Genomic DNA, 18,334 nt, shown 5'->3' with positions numbered 1-18,334 from the left:
AGTTGTCACTTTTCTCACGGTATTAGCAAACATAATTATCATATCTTTCACTACTCTTAACATTTATTTTATACAATTAAATATTCATTTTATAATTTTAATCATGATAATGTTGTTGAACCAAATTTTATGCAACTTCAAAGTAACGCCTAATTCCATTGAATTTCACATTTTCAACATTTAAAATATTAAAATAAATACCCAAATATAACTTAGATAATAATTTTAAAAATCTGATTTAATATTAATGAGATAGATTTAATATATTGTTATTTTAAGTACTTTATCATTGAGTAATTCACCCATATAATTACTCTATTGTAACGTTAATTATTAGATATTGATTTAATAGATTTAAAACTGAAATTAGAGGTAATTGTTTTTAGTAACTTATTGTGTCTTTGATTTCATTGGATCACTAGTTTATAATTTGTATTATATATATATTTTTGTGACAGGGGTGTTCGGGTCAGCTTGCATGCATCTTAACTAATTCTCCAACTTGGTAAATCTCCGGTGGCCACTCCTATTAGCAAACCCCAGAGGTCTGAAGTTAACGGTTGGGTAAACTTCCAATGATTACTCCTATCAGCAACAAAAGTGAATCGAACTCAGAACCTCTTAGGTAATACCTCAAGAGTCTCTCTTCAACCAAACGGCTACCCAAGAGTGGTTTGTATTAAATAGTTTGTCTCTAACACATCATTTCATTATTTAGAGAAAAAAAAAGTGTCTATTAAATAAATTAATATAATAATTTCATTTTGTGTTTTATATCTATTCAATAAATAAATATAATATGAACATAGAAATTTCATTGTTTGTTTTATTTTCTCTCCAATAAATTAATATAATAACTAATGATTTTGATATGAATTAATTGTTTTGGCATATATCTATTCAACTCTTGAGTTTTTTTTCCTAAATTAATACGTTGTTTTCCAATACAATACGAGGAATAATTTTTAATAAAATTTATTACATTATTTATATACTTTTTCATGAATTTTTTAATAAATTTGAGAGTGTTTTTAATAACAATAAAATTTAATAGAATAAATGTAAAAAAAATGAGATATTTATGAGTAGGGTATGATTTGATTTGAATTGAAATATAGCGCATCAACAGTAAGTCCCAACCTTTTAATTATAACATAATTACAAGATAACGTTACGGATCCTATACGAAACATAAAAAAGTAAATAATATAATAATATTATTATTTTTATTTACCAAACTACCAAAATCCAACAACAACAACAACACCACCTGCCCCCAATCCCCCCATTCCTCATGTCAGAAATACCTTTAACTTAAACAACCAAACTGTTGCTTAACGCCAACACCACCGCTCCCTTCTCTCTCTCTCCCTCTCTCTGTTATATTTTCATTTTTCACCACCAATCTACTAAGCCCAGCCGCTTCACCTTCAGCTACTTTCCCATGGACTGCGCCTCTGACAATCTTGCCTCCTCTTCCTCTTCTTCTTCCGACACCAATCCCGACACACCACGTGCCTCCTCTTCTTCGTCTTCTTCTTCTTCCTCCTTCTCTGCCGTACATCGTGCGCTTAATTTTATTCAGTCTCACGACTCTGATTTAAAGCTCGAAGGTGCCAGAGAAATCCGCCGCCTCACCAAGACTTCTCAGCGCTGCCGCCGCCAGCTCGCCGCCGCCGTTAAGCCTCTCGTTCAAATGCTCTGTGATCACTCGTCTGAGTCTCATCATGAGTCTGCTCTTCTCGCGCTCCTTAATCTTGCCGTTAAAGATGAAAAGTACGTATTTCTTTACCTTAATGTTTTTCCAAGTTTTGTTGGTTTTCTAGTAATTGAATAAATATGCAAGTCCTTGTTTGAAAATTTTGTTTTTACCGAGAATTATGTTATTTTTGCTGATTTTGAGGAGATTTTTTATGATTATTCTTCCCTCAGATTTTATTACGTTTCTCTTTCTTTTACTTTTTCCTCGTGATTCAGCAATTTGAACATAAAAAGAAATCTTTACTTTTTTTTTTTTTTTTTTTTTAAAGTTGTGGGACAAGTTAAATAATTTAAGATATTGAATATTTGAATTTACTTATTAAATTATAACGGACTCATCAAATTTGATGGCTAAAATATCTTATATGATAAATAAATTCTGTTATTCTGGCTTTCTGTTGTGTTGCGAATGAACACAGAATCATGGACTGTTTAATTTGGTTGTTCAATTCCATTCTTAATTTTTGTTTAATATTCAAATGGTTTATTATAATAATCAAAGTGTCGGTCGAATCACGAAGACTTCTAATATCCTGTTAGAAAACAAAAAGAAATAAAATTTGAATAGACGATGATGAAGCTTTTATGGTTGAAGCATAAATAAGCTGGGATTTTGTTCTTTGGTTCACATGTTACTCTTTCTTTTTATCTCTTTTTTATTTTGCTTTTGTTTCTTTTTTAATTTTATCTTCTCTTTCAAGTTATCATGTCATAATAATGGGTTCTTGTTTGGTGAGAGAGAACTCCCTTTACCTTCTTGGAGAGAGAAACATATTATTCTTTCTCTTTATTCCCTTTTAATCAAAATGTTTAAACTAAAACTTGGTTGTTTTTTTTAGCAATCAAATGTGAAGTAATAGGATTTATTTATCACGGAATCACTGGGATATGAAATAAACTGAAAATGGAGTTGATGTCACCGACCTCCTCTGTACTAGATTATTATGTCCCTTACTTTTATGCAGTAAGATCTATTAAAAAGATTTGATTTTTGTTAAATAATACTGCATAGAAGCTCTGAATTATTTGGGGCGAAAATTTTGACCACCTTTTTTTTAATTGATGATATAGGATTTAGGCAAGACATTTTAGGGTTGATATTGGAAAATAAATCTTGTAGGACAACATCTTTTGGTTTTATGTAACCCTTCTTGCAGATATGTAGGTAGTGGAAAACTTTTGGATATGTGATTCCGTGACCATTATTAGTGGAACTTTTTTTTTTGAATGATCTCTTCAGTCAAAGGTCTAATGTCCACAATGATGTCAGGGACACTAAAAATGCCGGTGTGCTAAGTATTTTAAACTAGGAAAAAAACTTACTGTGTTGCTTAGCTTTGATCTGTTATTAGCTTTGTTCATTCTCTTGTGAATTGAAGGTTTAACGGTGTTTGATTCATAAACGTTCCACTTTGAGAGCAGACGGATTTATTTAATTCTTGTCATCTTATCTTGCAGGAATAAGATCAGTATTGTAGAAGCTGGGGCCTTAGAACCAATAATTAATTTCCTTCAGTCTCAAAATTTGAACCTACAGGAGTCTGCTACTGCAGCTTTGCTCACTTTGTCTGCTTCTACTGTGAACAAGCCATTTATAAGTGCTTCTGGTGCCATCCCTCTCCTGGTTGAAATCCTTAGACATGGAAGCCAACAATCCAAGTTTGATGCTGTAATGGCTCTCTCAAATCTCTCAACACACCCGGATAATCTCAGCATCATTCTTGAAACAAATCCGATCCCATCTATAGTTAATTTGCTCAAATTCTGTAAAAAATCATCAAAAACAGCTGAGAAATGTAGTGCTCTTATAGAATCATTAGTGGCATTTGATGAGGGTAGAATTGCATTGACATCTGAAGAAGGTGGAGTGTTTGCTGTCGTTGAAGTGCTTGAAAATGGATCTCTTCAAGGTCGGGAGCATGCAGTTGGGGCACTACTTATGATGTGTCAGAGTGACCGATGTAAATATAGAGAACCAATTCTTAGAGAAGGTGTGATTCCTGGTCTGCTTGAGCTCACAGTTCAAGGAACGCCCAAGTCTCAGACAAAAGCACAAACCCTTTTGCGGTTATTGAGGGATTCTCCCCAAACAAGATCGGACCTTCAACCTGATACTCTGGAGAATATTGTTTGTAATATAATCTCTCAAATGGATGGAGATGAACAGTCTGGAAAAGCAAAAAAGATGTTGGCTGAGATGGTACAAGTTAGCATGGAACAGAGCCTAAGACATTTACAGCAAAGGGCTCTGGTATGCACGCCAACTGATATTCCTATTCCCAGTTGTACTTCTGAAGTTTCCTCAAAATGATTGTTTTGTTTACAGCTTTTCCTTTTTGTGAGGTTTGTGAGAACAAATTTTCCTCTGTAGAAAAGATAAAATAAGGTACAGTGAAAAAGAGAAAAAAGGAAAAAAAAAAAAAAATGCCAGTCCAGGCCGTCGCGTTGGTATCAGGTGACTGGTAAGTGTCAATAAAAACGTTCCAAGTTGTTTGAGGGTGAAGGCATAGTTTTGTAGTTTGGCTTGTAAAGTAACTTTTGTATCACATTTTACACAACTAGTAAAAAGATTTCCTCTTCCCTTTACCTATTATGACTATCGCCATTTCTATGCTATGAACTTATACAGAGCAGCAGATGCGAATGATCACAAAATTGGACATGATTTTATTCATCAAATTTCTCTAACTTTGAGTCTTTGATGAAGGGTTGTGAATGATTAGGAACTGTTGGCGAAAGGGGGTGAGTTGAAGTTGAGGCATTGATAGGCATGAAGTCAGTATCAATCAGGGTATTGAGGAGTTGATGTTTGCTTCTATGAGTGTCAAACTCAAATCTCTCTTATTGCCTCCTTCATTGTCAGATGGAATATTAGTTGGTTGATTCCTCAACAAAATTAGGTAAGCGGGAAGACAATTCTGATTCCAACAGTTGAAATCAGTTGGCATTTTTTCATATAAAATTCTGATCATTGTCGTCCAATCTTTGTGGGTAGCAGTCGGAGCACAGCACATGGTTTCTCAGTCAAATGCCAATGGAATAACTTCTCATATTGATTCGTCAATTCAGCACCTAGTCTCTTTTCTTCTGTATTGAAAAAAATTCTTCATTACACAAAGATGTATGGTCTTGAATGATGAGGATTTTCAACAATACTGTAATAAAATATTCTATTGTAGTTTTTTCAATAATCAAATAAAATAATATTACACCCTATATATATTTTCACTACCTTACATTTACACATATATCCCTAACTCTATACACATAACTTTCATCACTCCCCTTCAAGCTAGAGCATATATATCTATCATGTCCAGCTTGTTACAAATATAGGTTATCCTTTTTCCAACTGGAGACTTAGTAAAAAAAATTAGCTAATTGTTCCCCTGTTCTAACATGCTTAGTGGAAATTAATTTCTGTTTGAGTTTCTCTCGCACAAAATGACAATCGACTTCTATATGCTTTGTCCGCTCATGAAAAACTAGATTGTTGGCTATATATAGACATGGTCAAGGACCGGTCCCAAGCGAGCCCGGGCCTGGGCCTATTGGGATTGGTCTTTTTGGGATTGGTCCCATTTGGGACTAGTCGCTCATGGGCCTAGGACTGGTCTCAGGCCCATGAGCAATTTTAGGACCCGGACCGGTCCTATGAGCCTGCAAATTTTTTCCCTCCTTATCTTTTTTTTATATTTTAGGGGCAAAATGAAATTCTGTAGGGGGTTTTAATAATTTTCAGGGGTAGATTAGTAAGTTTTTAAAAGTTTAATTAATTTTAAAAATAATAAAATAATAGTTAATTTTAACATAAATGTAATATTCACACAATCACACATTCACGGTTCACAAATAAACAATTAAATTATTCATCTTCATTGTCAACAATATTTAAATCATTAAAATCAGTGTTCCTAAAGAGTTCGAGTAGTTCGGGATCTTCAGGGTGCTGTTGTAGTCTTCTTTCTGCATGAGTCCAATCTCGTAAACATGTTATTACTTCAATCATCTCATTGGTTAAAGAGCATCTTCTGTCTTCAACAATTCGATCACTCGTTGAAAATGCTGACTCTGATGCAATTGTAGAAACCGACACAGATAAAATGTCACGTGCCATTTGGGCTACAATGGGGAATCGACTTTCATGTTGGTTCCACAATTGAAGCAAATCCATCTCACGTTTCTCCTTCATCGTCATGTAGGACAAGTCCATTTGTAGGTAGCAATTCAGCTCATTTGGTCCATGTACGTACGAGTTGGAGCCGCTACTTCCGCTATGTTTCATATACGTTCACTTACTTGATCCTTGATGGAGGTCTACATTAGGGTCTTGATTGTCTCTTATGAACGTTCCACTTCAATTTCCATTGTACCTGTTCTGATATAAAGAAAAAAGGCTTTCTAATTTTTGCTTAAAGTTAGTCAAATAAGACGTATAATCATGTCCTAAATGCTGACCTATCTCATTAATTATACAGTTAACTACGTGTAATTTAAACCTAGGATCTATAACAAGGCCTAATCTATATAAGAATGAAATATCTAACCAATATTTCTCGTATTTTTCTTCCATATTTGAAACAATTTTCATTAAAATGCCATTATATCTATATTTAGTAAAAGTTTTAGAAATTTGAAGTAAAATATCTAACACTAAATTAGTAGTCGGATAATAAATATCATTTAATGTATTAGTAGAATCATAAAAATATTTAAGAAATGAATAAAAAAGTTCACAAACTACCCAATCATCATAGATGATAACTTCCTCTAGATAGTTCTTCCGGTTGACGAAATCTGTAATTTGTCTTGCGGTTGGCAAAACTTTTTCTAACATCAAGAACGTGGAGTTCCAACAGATAGGCATGTTTGTACATAACTTCAAAGGTCGAATCGGTGGGTCCTCTTGCCTATAATATTTGACATACTCCTGCCATCTTTTATTGCCGCCGATGATAAATCCGATAGCCACGCACGCGCACCCTCCCCATCTTTGAATGTATAACATCTAAACCTGCTTTAACAATCAAATTGATGACGTGGCAAGCACATATTTGGTGAAATTTTTTTCCTTCACCACGCGGATCCAATCTCTTTTCAAATAAAGAGATTGCCATAGTGTTAGTAGCTGCATTATCAAGCATTAGTGCTACAACTCTATCAGTTAATAGATATTCTTGTAAAACTTCAAGAATTGTAAAATAAATAGTGTTAGCACTATGTTTCATATAATGGTTTAAAACCAATCAATTTTTGTTGTAAACCCCAATTATGATCTAAGAAATGTATGGTGACAGTTAAAAAATCTGTTTTTGATCTACAAGCCCATATGTCTGATGTAAGTGCAATATATATATTCCTAAAATTTTGAAATTCGTTTTTAAGTTTATTATTTATTTTGTTATAAAGTTTTAGTATATATCTTCTACTTGTACTTCTACTAACAAGGATATATGCTGGAAAAAAATGTAATTTTAATCATGTGAATAAAATAAGGATTTTCAGATAAACAAATGGGAGAGTCTGTAGCAACTATAAATCTTGCTATTTCCTCTCGTGCAACATGTGCATTGTATTGCCATGTTGAGAGAGTTGAGGATTATGGATTAAAATTAAGTTGAGTTTGAATTTGCCTACCTGATCCAATTGAACATGTACCAGACAGCTGCATTATTTGGGGGTGCTTCTTCTTCAAGTGTCGTCGCATCGTCGAAGTCCCCTTCTTAGTGCCAATAATGGTTCCACAGAAATTACATAACCCACACGATTCTTCCCCCTCCCCATTTGTCTTTGGTCATTTTGATTTGGTGAAGTGTCGCCATACATCAGACACAACCCTCTTTGACAGTTGAGGGCAGTTGGCCTATGCCCATGCCCGTTGAGTTATAGCTCGCTTGCGTTTTGCTGCACCTCGTCCCGACCGAATGTGGTTGTTAAATTGCAGTTGCTGCCTCTGGAGGAAATGGTGAAAATGGATTGAACCCTTCCATTTCTTCGGTGGATGGAATGTAAAACTCATTTAGGATGATCCTCCGAATGCATCATTTCGGGAATCCATTACGAATTCATGATAAAATAATAAATAATTAAAATGAAAAAAATTTGAATAATAATATGAATAATAGATGATATTGAAAAATGGAAAAAATTGAATGATATAAATAAATAAATTATAAATATAAATATAAATTGAATGAGAATTTGATTGGAGATTTGGAATAGAAAGTAGAGAGATTGAGAGATTGAGTGGTGTGGAAAAAATGAGAGATTTGGGGGATGTTTATAGTGTAGTTGTTGGGGGTGGGGTGGATGAAAAAAAAAAACTGAAGAAGGTGTACGTGAGGAGAGAATGCGTGTATCAGAATCAATGACCCAATTACCAATTACGACTACAAGTAGATATACAAGCTATTGGATTACCAAGCTGAGTTAATGTAGCAGCAGTTGGTGGAATGGATGACTGGGGGCTAGCTACCTGAGTGAGGTGAGCATACTCATCTACAAATATAGTAACCTATGAAGGAATAGGTAAAGTACCATCTTGAGCGGCAACATGAGCATAATTCTGATTGTTCGACAGAGTTGGAGGCTTTCCATGTAACTTCCAATAATTCATTTTGACATGACCTTCAGCACCACAATGGAAGCAAGTACAAGGACCATTACCATTGCCACGAGTACTCCTAATATCTCGACTAGCCCGTTTGTTGCCTCTACTACTATTAGACTTTATACTAGCAAGAGCCGCATGATCTAGAGCAACATTCTGAAGAGTCTCACTGTCTTTAGATGCTCATCTATCTTCCCCTTTACTAACCCAAAGAAGACGAGCCATAAACCTTCGTTAGAGAAGGAAGTTTGTCACTAGTAAGGAGTTGTGTCTGAACTATCTCATATTCTGGTCTCAGCCCAGCCAGAAAACACTACACCACCACTTGCTCTTCTTGTTCTTTCATTTGCACAACATCTACAGTCACAGGGAATATAACTCGGTTTTCCTGAAAGGCTTGCTTCACCTCTGTATAGTATTCAAGTAATGTTTTCTCTTGTATATTTGCTCTATAAATCTGCAACAACAACTCATGAACATGAGACAAATCCTGTTTACTAGCATACAGAAACTCTAGATACTCCCATAACTCTTTAACTATATCACAATGATTAGTAACATCATTTACTGTGGAATCCAGAGTATTCTGGATCTGATTAAACAATTTATCATCCTCTATGAGCCATTTCTTCCGAATTCTCCTAACACTCTAATTTATTATCACTACCCTCTGGTTGCTTATCGCTCCTTGTTTGTGGAAGTGAATCCATAGGTGGATTCTCAGTCAAATGATCCCCCATGTCAATGCTAGAAACATATCTCCTAATAGTTCGTCTCCACTGAGCATAATTATGCTTTCCTAGTAACTTCCTATCAATAATCTTTGCAAATTAGTGGACTAAAATTTCAGTCACCACCTGTTTACCTTCCACTGCCATAGCTTAATCAAACCAACAATGATTCAGTACTAGGCTCACAGATAAGATCACCTCTAATCACTAATATCCAGCAAACCCAAATCACCAATTCACAACAAATTCATGACTCAAATCCAACACAACAACCAGAACAATCATCAAATAAACATTAAAAAAAAAAAAAAAGGAACAATCAACCAGTAAAATTAAGTTGTGGGGTTCAAATTTTTTTGACCATATGGTTATAAAAAAAAAAAAAATGTAATTTCCTATGATTATTAAGTCAATATAGGGCATTTTTTTTAAATTATTTTTTTTACATTTTTTCATGTTAAAAATAATAATATATGTGATATTAAACATTCATTAATTTGAAAAAAATATCAATGATGTTAATTTATTTTTGTATAAATGATTTATCATCAATTATTACTTGTATTATATTTATATTTTAATTTATAGTATTTGTATTAATATAAATTATAATTTTTTAGAAAGGAAATTATGTATTATCTAATTTTCGTTGGTTTGACCTGAAAGATTTTTTTTTTTTTTTAAGATTTTAATTGAAAAGAATATTTATGAACATACAATTAATTGGTTAATAAATTATTTAGACTATAGATAAATTTTATTTTATATATTTAACATAAATTAATATCATTTGTTTTCCTTTAATAAATAATTGATAAAATTTTCATGCATTTTGGAAGAAGCCTATGACTTATGCTACCTAGACAGAAGCTTATTGACAAATGCTGGGGTTTGTTTCTTTGTTGATTTTGTGTAAAATGTAAACTTAATTTGAAAAATATTATTTTTTTATTATTTTTTACTAATTAATTTATATTTGTTTTAAATAATTATTGTATTGGTTATATTAATATTATAATTTTAATCTCTAGATAATTTCGCAAAATTTGAAGAAGATACACTGATGAATCAAATATTTGAACTTTAATGTCCCACGTGAATTCATGAAGAGAGGGTATTTCTTGAATTTATTTCTCTGCACAAAGTAAGTGTAAAAAATAAAAAATAAAAATTACCTTGTAATTAAAATATAATTAAATTTAAATGGTTTCGAATTTCATTATAAATCTCTTGAAATTTCTTAATATTTGTGTAATTAATTTAATACATTTTAATTGTATGCTTTTCTTTGTTGCTTTTAGCTTCTTTAGAATCTTCAAACAGGATAATAAGGGTATATTTGACAATTTCCATTCGTTGACTCTGACCATTCTTTTTATCAGATTTCTCTTGATGGTGACATTATTAATAAAAAGGTGCAGTCTCTCGTTATTTCTCGCGAACTAGGTTTGTAATTTCCTTGAAGGCCAGCAAGAAATCGTCAAGGCTGGGTATCTTATACAATAAGCCAAACTTGAACTTACAACTAATAAATTGATATAAAATAAAATAATTTAATTTAATATTAAAAATTAGTGTAATACAATTGAGTTTTTACTTCTATTATTTTAATTTAGTTACTCTCTTTATGCCATATTGATATGTGCAAAAATAATATACAAATTATTTTAAAGTATCATAATAATGACAATAATACTACGGACACCAGGATTGTGCACCGAATTTTTACACCAAATTACATGTCACGTGACTCAGACCAGCCACGTATCCTATTAACAAATATTTTGCGAGTAAACGATCATTCATCAACTATGGATGACTGTTCACTGTTATTGGACGGGAGTCCATTATATGTGGACGCTCGTCCATGCGAAATGAACGATGGACTCCTGTCCATATTATATTTACATTTAAAGGACGCTTGTTCATTAGCTAATTAAAAAAAAACTTCTAAACAAAAATAATGGACGGTCCTTCATAGGTTATGGACGACCATCCCTCAATAATGGACGGGCGTCCACATATAATGGATGCCTGTCCATACTTTAAATAAAATAAAGTATGGACGAAATGCAGAGATGCCCGTTCATCCGTTATGGATAGCTGTCCCTGCATTTTGGACAGGGGTCCACATATAACGGACGCCCGTCCATACTGTAAAGTAAAAAAAAAATTAAAACAAATTTTTGGACGCCTGTCCATTATTCAGTGGACGGGCGTCAACATATAATGGACGCCCGCCAATACTTTCAATTAAAGCAAAAATTTTTAAACAAATTTTTCGAACGCCCGTCCATAATATAATAAAATGTTTTTTTTTTAATTTTTTTTTTCTACTTGTAAAAAACATTAGCTTCTCCAATACGACTTCTCCAAAACAAGCGCCAAAATTTTTACACGAAACAAAAAAGAAAAAACTTCATTTTATACATATTGCCTTTTACTTCATTGTTCCCGTCTGTTCTTCGCGTCTGTGTTCTTCTTGTCTACGGCTGTACCAGTTTCTTCCTCAACAACCATAATCGGTTTCTTCCTCAACAACCACCTACCGTCACAAGAAAGAAAGCCATAAATTTTTCATAAAACAATCGTTTAGGGTGGAAAGGGAGATAGGAAGATCAAAATTTGTTCAGAATAGAAAGATTTGTTGAGGTTGTTAAACAGTTTTTATTTAACTTATGCATTTATTTAGTTTTGTATTATATTTTGGATTGAATATATGTTACAATAGAAAATAATTGATACAAAATATTTGTTGGTGATTGTTGTGAATCAGATTCGTGAATGCGAACACTAGTATTGGTTTTGCATTAAATTACAGAATATGGAATAGTCCAGTTTGCCTCATTTCAATTATGTTGAGATAAATTGTGCTTAAAACCTTAACTTTTTCGTTAACATGATTTTAAATTTATTGTATCGTATTGTTTCTTATGATGTGTTGTATTAGTACATTCTAATTTTGTCCATTATAAAACTATTAAATGATCAGAAAAATGAACATGATAAATTAGAAAATATGGGATGTGCAAAGGAAGAGGTAGAGCCTCATATTGGAATGGTTTTTGATTTAGTTATAGTCTGGTGAAGTATTACAAACGGTATGGTAACAAAATGGAATTTGAAGCAATGATACGTACGTCAAAGAAAGGCGATGATGGAGAGATGAGATATGTGACAGTGGCATGTTCTTGTTATGGGAGGCGAGATGTAAATCCAGAAATACCTTGAAAAAGCAACCTGTTGCCAAAATAGATTATAAGAGTCAGATTAGTGCAACTTTGAATGGTGAATGCAAATGGGAAATTAAATCAGTTGTACTTGAACATAACCATGATCTTACAAGTCCAACAAAAAGAAGATATTTCAACGTTAACCGAATGATACAACCTTATGTGAAAAGGAGGCTTGAAGTTAATGATGTGGTTGGGATTAGATAGTGTAAAAATTTTCAGTCATGTTAAATTGAGGTAGGAGGTATAAAGAATTTGACGTTTCTACAAAAAAGATTGTAGGAATTACATTGAAAAAGTGAGAAGGCTACGACTTGGAGTTGGAGATGCTTCGGCAATATTCGAGTATTTTATGAAAATGCAAAAGGAGAATTCAAATTTCTGGTACATGATTGATGTAGATGAAGAGAGTCGATTACAGAATGTGCTATGGGTTGATGCTAGATGTAGGGCTGCATATAAAGAATTCGGTGATGTTGTCACCTTCAACACAACGTATCTAACGAACAAGTATGGTATGTCATTTGCTGCTTTTGTGGGGGTTTATCATCATGGACATTCGATATTGTTAGGTTGTGGGTTAAGTTCCCATGAGGACACTAAGACATTTATATGACTATTTTGTTCTTATCTTGACTGCATGGATGTTGCTCCTAATGGAATTATTACTGATCAAGATAAGGTCATGCAAAATGCAATTGAGATTGTTTTCCCTGGTACAAGACATAGGTGGTGTTTGTGGCTTATAATGAAGAAACTACCTGAAAAGTTAAGAGGGTATAAGGAATATGAAACTACAAAGTTTAAGTTACAAAATATTGTGTATGATTCCTTTACGCGTGAAGAGTTCGAAGAACGGTGGAACCAATTTGTTGATGTACACAACCTTTACGAGAATGGATGGTTATGTGGATTGTACAAAGAAAGAGTACGGTGGGTGTCTACATTTCTTAAAGATACTTTCTGGGTAGGTATGTCTACTACCCAATGTAGTGAAAGTATGCAAACAATTTTTGATGGATATGTAAATTCTAAAACTACTTTGAAACAATTTGTAGAACAATATAATAATGCATTGCGAGATAAAGTGGAAAAAGAAAGGGAGGCTGATTTTAGATCTTTCAAATCTTGGATACCATGCATAACTAATTACCCTATTGAGAAACAATTTCAAAGTGCATACATAACTGCAAAGTTTAAAGAGTTTCAAGAAGAGATTGCGGGGAAGATTTATTGTGAATTATCTTTTCTGAATAAATGTGATTCATATGAGAAGTATCAAGTTTTAGAAGATGTTTGATTTGGAGATAGTAGTCATAGTGTTCCTTTTGCGGTATACTTTGAAGAAAGTTCGTGTGATATTCATTTTACTTGTCATTTGTTTGAGTTCAGGGGGATTTTATGCATACATGTCATTATGGTGTTGATTCATAAAAGGGTTTCACATGTTCCAGAAAAGTACATTTTACGGCGTTGGAGGAAAAATATAAATAGATGTCATGCGAAAATTAAGGTGAGTTATAATAGGTGGAGCACCAACATTGAAGGACAACGTTTTGATAAGTTGTCTAATATAATGCTGACAGTAGCCAATATGACATCAAACAATGAGGAAGATTATAATATGTTGACGGAGTCTATGATTAACATGAGAAAAAAGTTGGAGCAAAAAGAAAGTGAGGGAGGGCTTGGTACAAAAGTGAACATCTCTTCCACAACCGATTTGAGTAGTAAAGATAGAGACAGTCCTCTGAAAGAGGGGAATAGTCTAATTATTAGTCTGTGGGCAGTATGTAGCAAAGGTCTTCCTCCATGTAGAAGAAAGCAGTCGAAGGTTGAAGAAATTGCACGTAGGGTTAAAAAGAAAAAATTACGAAAACAAAGAATTGGTATGAGTTACCTATTCTTACATGATATTTCTTTTTTTGAAACATTATTTACTTATTTGAAGTTTATAATAATATTGACTTGATTATTAATGTGCTATGCTACTTTTTAGGAAAAGGATCATCAGTAGAGCGAGAAAAGGAACAGTTTCTTTCATCTACTTTCGTGGTAGATGCGGAAACTTAAGTGTTGTCGAATGATGTTGTTACTACCTAGGTATGTGTTATGTATGTTGTATAATTGTAATTGGCTTAAGTTTTCTATAACATGTGCTAAATTATGGTTTTAAACAATAACAGTTGTCCACTAGTCTAGTTCAGAATCTCGCAGGACAAAGTAATTTCTGTACTGGACATGAGTTTGTAAATGATGAACATGTCTCGTTGGGAGATGTTTGATATTGTTAACAAGTTGAAGCATATAAAATTGTATTTGATAGAAGTTATTCATGCTTGGGTTAATTTTTGCCGAATGCAGTTGAGTTGTATGGTGATTTTCTTGTTTTGTTTTTAGTATTTTGGTCATTGGTTGTGTATGAGTAGGTTATCTGCTGTAGGATTGTGAATTCATGATAATGACCTTAATGTAACTTATTAGGAATGTTTTCAGTATATATTATTGTCACATTGCAGACTTCGGTTGTAGATGGAATTTCGGAAATGCATTTCATTTGAAATTTGAATTTTGATGTTTTTGGGTATGTCTAGTATTAAATATGCATATGCATTCAAAAGAGTAGTTGATATATGTATAAACAAAAGGTAAATCTATTTATAAACAAAAGACGATCTTTATCAAGAACATTCGCTGAAATCAATCTATTTATAAACAAAAGACAAATATAATCTTCGTACATAAAGCTTAATATTTGAACTACACATAATGACAATTAACATTCATAGTGCGTTCCCCAAGAATGTTGACAAGGAGGAGGCTGTTGAGAAATTCTTCATCATGGTGCAGGAGGTGGAGGTTGACTGGAGGAGGAGGAGACTGTTGAGAAGTTCTTTATCATGTTGAAAATTTCTGTCATGTATTCCCCAAGGATGTCAACTGTTTCTTCTATTCTTATTGCGAACAAGTTGAAATCACTTTACAATTGATCATGTTGTTCGTGCATTTTCCTCTTAATACGTGAAAAACGCTCCTCTTGAAACTTTTCCATCCGCTCAAATTTGCTTACTATTTCGTCTAAAGTATGAGAAGACATATCTTCTACATTCTGAGATAATCCAGGTTCAATACTCGTTCTTCTTCTTTTGCGCACATAGACTTGTCCTTCATTTACCCCTTCTGGAACACTGACACCTTCCTGAACTGTTGCATCTCCCTCAATTTCATCCCTAATCACAAACCATTCTCCTGCGATATTCTTTTTAATCAAGCGCATTTTACACAATGTCTCATTCCCCAACACATTATTTGTAGAAAACTTAATCTTATTTGCTTTATCACTAGGGGTGATCTGAACACCCAACTTTTCACATATTAACGTAACAAGCAAAAACTTAATCTTATTTGCTTTATCATTAGGGGTGATCTGAACACCCAACTTCTCACATATTAACGTAAAAAGCATCCCCCAATATATTTCTCATTTTTCTGCTTGAACCTCTCCTAACTTCTTAATCAATAACTTTGCTGAATTTACTTGCCTCCCTGCTATTGATGCGTCCATGAGCATTAAATCCTTAACCGTCACATTTCCATTTGTCTCTTTCCTACTATTAAATGTATAAGTCAGATATCTGCGAAATACTCTCATAGCATGATTCTTTAACTTGTAGATTTACACCTATGTGGATGGTAAATCCCTATCCCAGAAACATCCATCCAAGCTTGTTTGGAATCCCACGTTCTAGATACGTTATCCAAACCTTCAAAGTCAAATCCTACCCAAGTTGCTAAATCTTGTGGTCTCACTACAAAGTTCTGATTCTTTAATCTAAAAAATATTGTATACGCCGGAAACTCATCAGTATCTGTCTCCACAACTTCCAAACTACCAAAAAACTCATAGATCAAATGCTTATATCCATCATATCTAATACTCACCAACCGGTCCCATTTCAAATTATGAATCCAACCATTCATTTCATCACCTAAACCCAAACTTGTTATAAATCCAAATTTCTTCCAAGGCAAATATCTCTTTTCGACACCTCCTCATATTGCTTTTTATGTCGCAAGTCTCGAAATTGGATTCCAAATGACTATGTGCCTTCATTAGAAATGGTTATATTTTTTACTCTCACCATTTTCTGCTTTCTTCTAAAACCTGTATACATAACTAAATTCATCATCATAATCAGTCATAACTAAATTCATCATCATAATCAATCATAACTAAAGAAGTTTGAAAGATGCAAAAGTGTCAATAAGAACATGAATCTTGACAGAAACCTGTACAAAATTATAGTTTGTCTGCATTCATCACTTTTAGGTTGATATCTAAAAGAAGTTAGTTATGACTCATCACAAACAAAACAGCCATTTTCCTCACTAACTCATCCTCAAATTCATAGTATCTTCAGGAAAATTATCATTTCACTTCAAATCATCTGTTTAAATTTTGTGTTCTGTTGCTAGATCCCACCCTTCCTTTCTGGGTCCATCCTCTTTAATGAGATCAACATTATCACTTATAATCGCGCTGCCACCAATACATGGCCAGTTTATTAACAATACCAAAACAATTTGTTTAATGACTAACTAGCCTAACAAGCACTCAAACCAGATTTTAGTTGTCAAAAAACCATCCACAGGTTTGGGGTCGAAAGTTGGTCCCCCTGCACCCTATACAAATGAAACTTGGTCCCACTTCAAGTAAAGACAAAATCCTAGTCTCATCAAAGCCAAACACCTTCATAGGATTAAATGCTAAGGTTACAAATGAAACTTGGTACTGCACCAATAATGCTAACAATCCATATAAGTAGAGAGCATAATATGCTTGAGATTTTCAAGAGAACCTGAGAGCTACGAAGACAAATAAATCCAAACTTCAAGATAGATTACCTTTATTTCTCAAACTATTCTTCACAATGCCAAAGGTTTGTCCATGTAACAGAACTTTGTTTTTTTAGAATCAAACTAACTAAAGAGAATTAAGCCATCCAAAAAAGAGATTTTCATACAATCACGTCGAACAAGAGATTTATCTATCTGATTTGAAATGCAAATCCTAATGGTTAAAAATGATCTAGTGCTGAGTTAGCTTTACATATGCTTAAATTTCATAATACGTTATATAATTTGCTTAATTTCTCTACTGTAGACAAGTTAAATTCAGAGCACTAACCAAAGAAACCACATGAAACATTAGAAGACAAACTCAATGTCAATTACCATCGATTGAACTTATATTCATTGAAATGTGATACATTCTTAGCAAAAACTTTTGAATCAGGAAATTAATGTGCTGTAATCAACAAATTGACCAGTAGTGTCATGGAAATACCCGAGAAAAGAGGAGTGACTGCATTAAAAGCTGAAGCTGGAATTCTGCAAGTAAATCAGAACCATTATAATCAGAATCATTATTCAGTATTTCAATCCCAACAATGTGGTCGAAGGAAAATAAGACTATATACCACTATAAACAGGTACAAAAAAATAGCTATAAAAGTTAAACTAATAGTTCAATCATGAATCTAATAACAAGTAATGGATAAAATAATTGACCAACAAAACATGCAAATAAGGGAAAAGGAAAACAAACAAACCAGCATCTTTGATGCAGAGAAATAGTGGTCCACCAAAACTGAGACTAGAGAACGTCCAACTGCTTCAGTAGATCGCTGTCAGAAGTCAATATGAGATATAGAAAACGTGATTAACAGAAACAAAATAGAATAATTACCTTACAATAATAATGGCAGATGAGGAAATTCGACGAAGAAGAAGAGCGGCAGATGAGAACTTTGAAGTAGAAGAAGAGCGTAGATGAGGAATGAAGACGAAGAAGAAGAGCGGCTTGCTGTTTTTTAAAATGGCCCCAAATTGATTTGACCTAAATCCTAGTTAAAGTACTCTTGAAAGTATTGATGGGCGTCCATTATATGTTGATGCCCCTCCACTGAATAATGGATGGGCGTCCAAACATTTGTTTT

The 18,334-nt window shown here is 33.3% G+C and overlaps 1 protein-coding gene across 1 annotated transcript; it reads left to right on the top strand.

The window, feature by feature from the left end:
* Nucleotides 1–1,267: 1,267 nt before the first annotated feature.
* LOC116117919 (U-box domain-containing protein 4-like) lies at nucleotides 1,268–4,169 on the top strand. Its single transcript, XM_031403914.1, has 2 exons — nucleotides 1,268–1,776; nucleotides 3,220–4,169. Exons 1-2 carry the CDS (start codon nucleotides 1,445–1,447, stop codon nucleotides 4,070–4,072), a joined length of 1,185 nt encoding a protein of 394 aa, XP_031259774.1. The 5' UTR covers nucleotides 1,268–1,444; the 3' UTR covers nucleotides 4,073–4,169.
* Nucleotides 4,170–18,334: the final 14,165 nt, after the last annotated feature.

Source organism: Pistacia vera, unplaced genomic scaffold (genome assembly GCF_008641045.1).
Source record: "Pistacia vera cultivar Batoury unplaced genomic scaffold, PisVer_v2 Contig825, whole genome shotgun sequence".
Lineage (NCBI taxonomy): Eukaryota > Viridiplantae > Streptophyta > Magnoliopsida > Sapindales > Anacardiaceae > Pistacia > Pistacia vera.
Note: the sequence above shows the minus strand (reverse complement) of the source record. Positions and strands in the feature narration are given on the sequence as shown.